This window comes from Manduca sexta, chromosome 27 (genome assembly GCF_014839805.1).
Source record: "Manduca sexta isolate Smith_Timp_Sample1 chromosome 27, JHU_Msex_v1.0, whole genome shotgun sequence".
Lineage (NCBI taxonomy): Eukaryota > Metazoa > Arthropoda > Insecta > Lepidoptera > Sphingidae > Manduca > Manduca sexta.
The window spans coordinates 13529601-13540048 of NC_051141.1; the positions used below are offsets into that span (position 1 = coordinate 13529601).

Genomic DNA, 10448 nt, shown 5'->3' on the forward strand with positions numbered 1-10448 from the left:
AGTAATTGTTATGGTATAGTGAACTTAGAAAGACAGTAGACTGGAGTCCTGAACCCGCTACTCTGATTTATATATTTAATTGCTTGTAAAAGTACAACTAGTCTATTGATTGAAATATATAACTAGTCTAATTGTTTTTCCCTTATCCAATGTATATTTTGTTTTGTTGGTCGAATTACCCACAAAAACCTCACATATTAAACAAACTTTATAACCACTCACTAATTATGACGTTTACCTTTATGATGTCGTTCCATTCTGATTCGACATATACTTATGTTTTCATAACGTTTTGCGTAATCTATTAAATAGCTAATTACTTTCGGGATCCGATACGAAACTTCCTCGTTAGTCACAACAACTAGCAACATAATTGTTTATGATTACAAAACAAAGTCTTCAAGTCTTCATTTAGACATTAAATATGTAACTCTAAGCTAAACGTGATTGACAAACTAATGCATAGATATAAATATTAACGTAATGTATGTTTGTTCACAGGCGCGGCTCATTGAGAACTCTCACGCCTGGTTGGGCCCATCGACGTCGGCTATTGCGGGTTCGTATACTCTCATATATCATTATATTATAATTGTGCGAATCATTTCTTTCTGTTTATTTGTCCATGTGTTGTTTTACATTATTATTTTACTTCGTTTTCAAGTCAAATTGTAGTTGGAGTTTTCTATAAAATTTACTCGATTACACTAAGTAGTTACGAGAAAATACTGACATCGTTCACACGTTTCATTTTTATTGCATGTTAAGATTGTCATTTAATGTTATTTTTCACTTTATTTTGAAAACGTTGTAGAAATGTCTAGGAAGGAACAAAAATGTTTTTCATAGCATGATTGTGTGCCCGCAAAACACTAGACATATTATTATTTAGATTTTTAAATGCAATTGACTTCATTTTAAAATTACATTAAATTACGGTTTTTAAGGTGATATAACATTATTACGTGTTAAACAAACATCTATTTTTGAATTTTTTGCCATCGTGTGTTAACAGAGGAATAATATTAAAGTATTTCGCGTTACAAAATAGACAGTCATATTTTAAGTAACGAAATAATTAATAGTGGTTAAGCATCAAGCGTTAATTATTATTTTTATACACGTGCAATTAACTTTAAAATGTAATCGAAAATTGAGGAGATAATCAAGTATATTTGTATTTTACTATTACATGGCAGAATTAATAGTCAATGATTTATTTGGTAACGTTGTCTTACTTCTGTTAACTATGTGGACTTGTCCACTGATACTTGGTTATCAACATTTCCCTTTGTAAAGTTATACAAATAAAAATATGAAATATCTCACCGAACTAAATGGCATATAAAATGAGTTAAGTATGGTAAAATGTTTATGTTTGTATTGTTCATTGATATGTCAGAATTCCACGGACATACGCTCAAGTTGAAAGCACCCACCTGGACTCAGACCCAGCTGCAAGAAGCGATCCAGGCTGTCGTCACCCAGCGGATGAGATTTACCCAAGCAGCTACCCATTACGGAATACCTAAAGGCACTTTATATGACAATATCCTAGGCAAATCCAAACGAATGGCAGTTTTAGACGAGGCGGGGCTGCTTGCTAGTGAAGAAAGGGCCGTGCTAGACTTTTGTTGCGAAACCAGCATTTCTCCTTACAATCGACGAACTAAAAAGTCTTTAACAGAAGTTTTAGCGTTTGTAGAAAAGTTGAGGAGAGCTAGGGATCGTAATTTCGTATTTGTAGGCTTAACTGGTTTTAGATGGTGGTGGGCTTTCTGTAAAAAACATTCCATAGTTTCTTTATATTACGAAGGCACTGTTAAAAGTAAAAATTCAAAAGTAAAGTCAGAAGTCCATATTAACGATTAATATAAGACAATAATTATAATCTAAGTTAAATCGTCAGTGTGTATTTCTGGCTTTACTTTTTTTCGTTAATTATGATTATGATCATCGGAACACCTGTCTTTATTCGAGGGAAAGCACTAATCCTGTCCTTTTTTGCATTACATAGAAATATATTACCAAGTACGCTTGTGTTATATGTAATAGCTAATAGAATGTATACATTTTGGAGGACAAACCTTTTCAGGTAAAAAAATTATTTCATTTCCAAATTAAGCTATTTTACTTAAGTATAGACGACAACGTTTCATTAAACAAAAGTAATGCCTAATTTATACTGATTATAAGTCAATTTTTACGGACGCTGATAGACATAATACACGCCAGGTGTCCGTCCACTTCGCTGAGGCTTCATATAAAATTCATGAAACAGTGAAATATATACTGGATTGTCATTTAAGCTGTTTTTCCAGTTAAAAAGAAACAAAAACCGTGAAAGTTAAATTGCATTAGATTAATGTTTCATCGGCTATTCTTTCGAATATTTACAAATGTAATAGATATTTCTTAGCTTTACATAGGATGTTTTTACTAATAATATATAATGTAGTAATTCTTGTTTATTATGATATAAAACATGATTGTAATATTTGTTTTTGAGAAAGGATTTAAAGTTGAGGATTACATTCAAGAAATATTATAATCAGATTGGCGTATTCTATTTTAATGCAATACTTAGTTGGTTTTACAGATTATTGGCAATACTCGCTTTGGCAAAAGAGGTTAGTGAATAATATAAATACTAAATACAGAATACTTTATAGACTTGATGCTACATTTGAAAAGATGTCTATGGGAATGTGATCTAAGGAATGGCTTAACTAGATACAGTTATATATAAGATTACCCAACTTTAGCGATGTATTTTAGACGTGTCCTAACTGAAGATTCATTAAATAAGCACCAACTGTTTCGCAGTGAAGTCTAGCAACTCTTTCACATTGGTCAAGATATAAATGTATTTAGCCTCTTGCACTTGTAAAAAATGTACGAAGACTTTGCATGCCTCTTTTTAGTTTGAGGTCAAAGAATCATAAATATGATTTTAGCAAATACCTCAAGAGTAATGAAATTATCACGTACTGTTTTTCGTAGTGTTCTTTGCTCCATAATTTATAATCGATATGTTAATATGAGCTTAACCTGTTCCAGCATGTGTGGATACAGCTATCAAACAAAATTATCAAGTGGAAGTGAACGTTAGATACACTCTATGATGATAAAAATTGTATGCAACAATTTAATGCCATCAAAATATAAATTAATAATCGTAGATATGGGTTATTTATACTATAATTATAAAGACGAAAAGCTTGTGATTTTCTTGGTTTGCTTGTAGGTTTGCAGGGATTAATCTCTGGAACTACTGAACCGATTTCAAAAATTCTTTAACAGGAAGCTACATTACTCCTGTTCGTTATAAGGCTATAGGAAAATCTTTATCCCGAAAAAACTTTATCACGCGGGAGGAATCGGGAACAAAAGCTGTGTATATAAAAAAACTTATATCCGCGTCGCAATCGCTTTGTTTTTACGATAGAGACTAGATGAAATAATAGGACAAACAGTAGTCACAAAACTCGAAAACTCTCGCGTTATCTCATAACTAAAACTTATACAATAAGTACACATTAATTTAGGTTTATCTTGTATAATCTATGAATGAAAATGATTACCAAAAAAATCCATTGTTCAAGAGATATTTGCTAAAAATCATATTGAGGAAACTTTGACCCAAGATAATTAATCGTCCGACGTATTGATCTATAATATATTTGTTTGCGATATTTCGGTCATTAATTTTTCTAGTTTTAAATACTGTTAAGAGATTACAATAGTAAATATAATATTATGTTATACATTTACTATTGTACTAAGTATAAAAGTGCCTTTAGCGTATAGACATATTATAATTACTTGACGTAAAAATATGTATTGTGTCTTATTGGCCCACCTACTTTTATTCTGTACTTAATTCTTATAATTACATAGCTCGTAATTGAAAAGGACTGACTGTAGAAATGACCTTATGTATTATTACAACAAAGAGGTAGATATTCCATTAGAAAGGGTAATATGGAACTTGGATTTTTTGTTCGTACCGGGGCCATATCGATGATGTATTTCTAGTTCCTATATTTGTTAACGCTAACGTTATGTTGCAATGACATATCCTGATCGTTAAGACATGTTATTCCCGTAACTTCTTTTGTTTCTAACTAGAGTTAACAATTGTAGAGAGCCATCTTGACTACGACCTCTGGTGTAAACACGTGTAACTCTTTCAAACGTCATGAATGTGTATACGTGTGCGAAATGGTGCGAACGGGAAATTTTTATCCAAAATTTGTTAAGATATGGCAGTTTATATCTTTCGATGAATTATTGACAATAAGTAGTAATAAGTATAACTATATTATATCTTATGCAATAAGACTTCTTTATTAATGTAATGAAGATAGGATCTCTTAATTTCATAATAATATAAAACAAATAGGTAGATCATATTTTAGGCCCTGAGCAGAATATGCTTTGTATTTAGCAGTAGCTTGGCTTGCCATAGAAGGGCCCCTTTTTTAAATTTGTTGGGAGCGCTTCAGTACATTGCGAAATTTTGGGCGCGCGCTTACTTTAACGTATGTGTAGGTCCGGAGGGGCCCTTAAAGCTCGAGGGCGCCTTATCATTGATTCGGCGCTAGTTTCACCCCTAGTAGAGAAAAACAGATTTTCTATGCGGAGCCAAATGATCATTTGCAAGAAAATATGACGCAAATAAAGTTAAACTGTGAACTATAGTTGTGTAGTTGTAAAATTTTTGGGGCACTTCACACCTTTGCAGGAGAGACCTCGTTCTCGACTAGACTATCGCAATTTATCCGACAGTATTACTCAGTCCATGCTCTATGGGTTGGAAAAGTAATGATTCCCACGGCGACCAGCAGTCATAATGGTATTACCGTAAATATTTATATGTGATGAGTTACATATAACTCATCACACCGTAAAATATCTTTAGTGACAATAAATTATTTATAGGTTCTATCATACAATTACCAAATTGATAGATCCTGTATTGATTCCTAACACATGTTTGTGCTGCAACAGCTCATGGGAGAATGTGATTTGTTGGTATTGTATGCTTCATCGACAATACAAGAACGAATTTCTCTAAGATTTATGCGATACAAGCTCTAGAAAGGTAACGAAAAATTTCATTATCAATACAATTACATTTTTACACATTTCATTAGAAAACAACGCACATTTAGTCAAGAAAAACATATTGCTTTCTTTGAATAAATTTGTCATTATTTTTATCAATAGTAATCTTCACATCATACTTTGTTTCGTTTTTTAAATACTTTTACTTTAAGCGGTGGCTTTAAAAGGTAAAATTTAATAACTTTAATATAAACAACACATAGCAATCATAAATTAATGAAACAACCCCATCGCATTTCACAACATAATAGTGCGAGCCTATGGCAACACTAAAACATGCTCCAATTGTCATTCGTTAGTATAAAATGGTAGAAATATATTACAAAAAAATAACATAATATCACAATATAATTATGTATTTGCAAAACGCGCCACACATTTCACAAGAAGGGTTGCAGGCTGCAGGTCAGGTGCCACCGCCATACATTCGCAACGATTCTCGCGTAAAAACACTAATGCCAAAGACATTTTGACTTGCAATTAGTTTACGATGGGGTAAAACGGCGTAAAATAAACTTCGTACAAAAAACCAACAGACTCTATACGAACACAGCTAGAGTACTCGAAAGTATTCAACTTTTATACATACATAGTTATAACATTAAAATAACTCCGCATCATCTTTAGGTCTCTGGCAAATGAGGTAGATATCGTGTTCGATCTTAGTGGCAAAAGCTCTATAGATTACTCGTTTTAACAGTAAACATATGCACATTTTGCGATAATAATACCACATAAAAATTACAACGAATGGTGCATTAAGCGACAACACTTTTTGTTAATAAGCCTTATATTTCTATTATTTCTTATCTTAAAATCATTCTATGGTGACATATCAAGTTCTCTACAATAATTAAAAAGTAAAAATATTCACTGACATTCAAATAGATAAGATAGCAATATTTAGCATGATATTATGACGATAGCAATAATATTATTACCATGTAATATTTATTTTACTTCAAAATTATAAATTTGTCATAGGTTTCTTTTTATTTTCATTTACTTTTTACGGTATTACTGTTAAATATTTGCTTCTGGTATGTGGCATATTGTTGTTTGATTATTTTTGAATTACCAGTTGGCGAAACCATTTAACAAAATAATTTTCAATTATTACATTTTAATACCGACGAAACGTTGACTTTCGATTTTACAGGGAATTTTTGGTTTAGCAAAATCTATTCCTGTTATATTTTCCGCATTACTTCTTATTTATTTATATTACCTAAAATCTGTACTTAAACTGCTAATGCTATACATATTTAGATTTATGTGGACGCTTAAAACATGAATAAATAATTATATAGGTATATATAGACCTGCATAATTTTACCTTATAAACTTCTGACATAACAATTAATCATGTTATTCATGGCTAAATATAAATCATAATTGCATTCCCAGCTTTTTCCAATATTATTGTAGCGTGGCGTCCACCTGCCCTGAATGTATTTACGCCCATAAACATCCTATATGGTAGAATGACGTATAGTCCAGTCATTTTACAGCTGACATTAATAATAATATTGTCACTGGATATAATATTGATTTTGCAATTCTATTCGTTATTTTTCATTAGAGCTTTTAGTAACATTACATTCTATATTATAATATCGTAACATATATGTTTAATGATAATTGATTTACTGCAGCTAATTCTGAATCTATAAAAGTAATGGGCTTAGTTGAGCTGTTAAGGTTAACATTCTGCGCTGTCATTTTACAATATATTACGATATAATAAATTTATTGTAACGTTACAACGTGAGAGCATATATTAGAAGGACTATTAAAAGATATATATTAAATACTTTTTTAATATTTCTTTCTTCTGTGAAATGCTGAATAATATACTAATTTGAGCAAAATGACTAGTGTCATTAAAAAGTCCTTATTAGTTTCTATTGTGAAAAGGTCAGCATACGTAACCGATGAGATCTATTTTATCTTCGTTTCGTATAGAAATAGAGCAACAAAATATATTTTTAAACTTGAAATGAAAAAATATGTAATTGAAGACGAATCTACAAAAGTACGAAAGCTCATTGTTATACATAAAATAATCAAAATAACCATTATTATTTAAAAAAGCGGGTGACTGAATTGGTTGGCTCTCTATTACTAAGTATTTTTACTTATGATGCAAAAATGTAAAAATTTGAAAAAACAATAATTTGTGTTTCTCTCTTCATTTGTCATCGGGATTATTCGAAATTTTCACTAACAATACTTAGAATCATAATATGTTATAACATATATAATATTAAGTATTGTTTAATTTGCTCAACAAATATAGCATAGAAACTTGTTATAGTGAGCCAGCGAGATGAAGGGCGAGGAACTAACTTCAGGCTTTAGTTATTATTCTGAGCTTCAATCTAAAATTACTGGGGAATAAGAAGCCATACTACGTATTGGTTGGTAGTTTATGCAGTGCTACTTCGGGTCGCCTTTTTTTTAGTTACATATGCAACCTTTACAAAATTGCCTCAACTTACGTGATGCCACTGTGTGTTTATAAATTAGGTTAATAAATTAAAATTCACAGAAATTATGAAATACGTATATTTGAGTTACAAACATTTGCACATAAAAGTTATTGCGGCCATAATTGAAATGTGCAATACAGTTGAAGCCAATTTTATGCCGTACCGAAGTTAAACATGGGCGGCGATCTCGCAGTTATTGTTTTCAGAGACTAATGTCTAGAAAGTGACAAGAGCGTAATGTCGATACTTTAAGATGATTCATGATTATATAGATTATGATGATTCAATTATTTGTGATTTAGTATAAAAATAATTATATTTAAATCTGCTCCATTAGTTTGTAATTTAACGTTATATTATGTAAGACTGGATTTTTTAATAAAACATATTTTTTTAGGTTTCCTTTATTTCATTTCCATTTTTAATATCTTTTTACTTTTTTTTTTAATTCAGGTTCTCCGCAGGTCAGTATGTAGTGTTCTTTTTTTTATTTTCTTGTGTGTTTTCTTTTTATTTTAAATCTGTGTATATAATATTAATTCACTGATTAATTGATGTGATTGTGTGTTATCGTAAGAAGTTTCTAAAGCGGAAACCGTGTAGCCTCCCATAAAACAAATGTTTACGGGTAAAACTAGTAGTTTTTATAACTAGTGGTGGCCCACTGATCGGGGATAGCGGTATATTATTAAACCTACATAGTATTATGACATTATCATTTTGATACGCTTGGCGATCTGGCTACATAATGTTTGTACCTCCAGTGAATACCAATTGTATCATCCGACTTCAAATAAGAGAAGATTTTCTATGTGTATTGTTTTTTTATGTTTATTCCCTTAGTACTTAAATCATGAAAATTATTTATTTGTTTCAAGGGATATACATCCAGATTGGTCCTTTAGATTTTTTATTAAAATTTGTTTAGAAGTTTAATTTTTAAATCAAATAAACTGGAATAAGTATGTCATCAAAGTAAAGTCCCGCGAGAGCTGTATAATACTTATAATACTTACTATAATAAAAAACCTTCCCTTATTTTAGATAAAATAAAAAATAAACTATTAAAATAAATATCTAGAAGGGTTTCGAAGTTTTCCATTTGTTCAGTTACTTTTTTGGCTGATTGTGACGATACCCGTCATTGTCACTCAAAATGTGTCTATTCAAACTGGCGGGGTATATACTATATCGTTATTATATTATTTATAGAACTTTGCAAGTAGCAACCGGGTTGGTAAATAGATGCTTAGATCCAGATCTCTGTTCTCTTAAACTGCAAACTTTATGTCTTTTTTTTCTATATAGGTATCTAAATTACACTAGGTATAATTCAAAGAAATTATAAAATGACTGTCTTAAAATTATAGAATATTTTACCCCGATAGCAAAATGTTTTAATGTAAACGATTAAATTGACACGGTTCCATTCTCCTCAACAGACAGCTACCAGTACCAACTCCAGTCGATGTGGCAGAAATGCTGGAATACAAACCAAAACCTCGTGCACAACCTGCGATTTCGGGAACGCGGCCCGCTAAAGTCTTGGCGGCCGGAGACCATGGCTGAGGCTATATTCTCCGTGTTAAAAGAAGGATTGTCCCTGTCTCAGGCAGCTCGGAAGTACGACATCCCCTACCCCACGTTCGTATTGTATGCGAATAGGGTCCATAACATGCTGGGACCTAGCGCTGACGGCGGGGCTGGTATGTATCGTGTATCGTTTGTTAAGCGCCCAATAACAACTTTACTTGCGATGGCACACTGTCCGAAAAGGTATTGGCGAGTTTGAGTACTCCAACGAACAAAAAGTGTATTGATCGTCGGAATGCCGCACTGTAAAGTTGTACTGGGCGCTCACTTCCATTGCTTGTCAGTTGTCGAAAGGCACGGGCACTGCTCGCAGCTTTTCAGGCACTTGACGGAAAAGACTAATGAAGTGCTATATTGTTATTCCCCAGGTCAACTGCCTCGCTGGTTACGCAGGTCCATTTAAATTACTATTAATATACATAGTTGCAAATGGCGATTTATTGCCATACAAAAAAATAATTCTAGTCCAATACTTTTTATACGATGTGGCTTTTAAAACCAGTGAGTCAGTACGGCCTGGAACCTAAATGTTAATACAATATAGCTATTCATTAACGGAACACGTTTAATTGTAAAATATGCGTCAATAACAGTAAAAAATATATTTTAGCACTGCGAACTTATCAGCAATGCGATTTCTAGATACTCACTACTACTATAATTTCATCTTACTTGTGACTGTTACAGCGATATGAATATGTATATGTTTTAAATGTCTGTAAGATGCAATTTCGATATTGCTGAGCGCATTTTAAGGAGACTATGCACGATACCAGACATGGCGCTCAGCAACTTCGGACCCATCTGCATATTATTATATCGACTTCATTGATCACGATATCAGTGAAGCCATCTGTTACTCTCACGTTTATGCTTGAGACGTATATGAGAAGGCAACTAACGGCTACCGTCAAACTAATTTCCAATGTTAAGCAATACGTTTGCACCGTGCCGTGTGCAGATTAACAGTTTGTTTCCTTTTCTCATAGTCCTATGTCGTTCGTTTGTTACCTCGAAATCGTTGCGTGTTCACGTTTTACTATTATGCGATATTCCAGATTTAAGACCAAAAGGACGAGGACGTCCGCAGAGGATTTTGTTGGGCGTTTGGCCCGACGAACACATCCGTGGCGTCATTCGGGCGGTAGTGTTCCGAGACACCCACGCGCCCCATGCCAACCCGCACCACTTGCGTGAAATAGACATGCCGGCCTACCCTGCCATCACGGTCAG

The 10448-nt window shown here is 32.6% G+C and overlaps 1 protein-coding gene across 1 annotated transcript in view; it reads left to right on the forward strand.

Annotated features, from left to right (window-relative positions):
* The window catches only part of LOC115455783 (protein bric-a-brac 1), a 269255-nt gene that overhangs the window by 249172 nt on the left and 9635 nt on the right, over positions 1–10448 (forward strand). The window contains exons 3-5 of the mRNA XM_037444167.1: positions 502–559; positions 9065–9328; positions 10274–10443. Of these exons, the coding sequence (XP_037300064.1) occupies positions 502–559; positions 9065–9328; positions 10274–10443 (492 nt within the window). The remainder of the gene's footprint in view (positions 1–501; positions 560–9064; positions 9329–10273; positions 10444–10448) is intronic.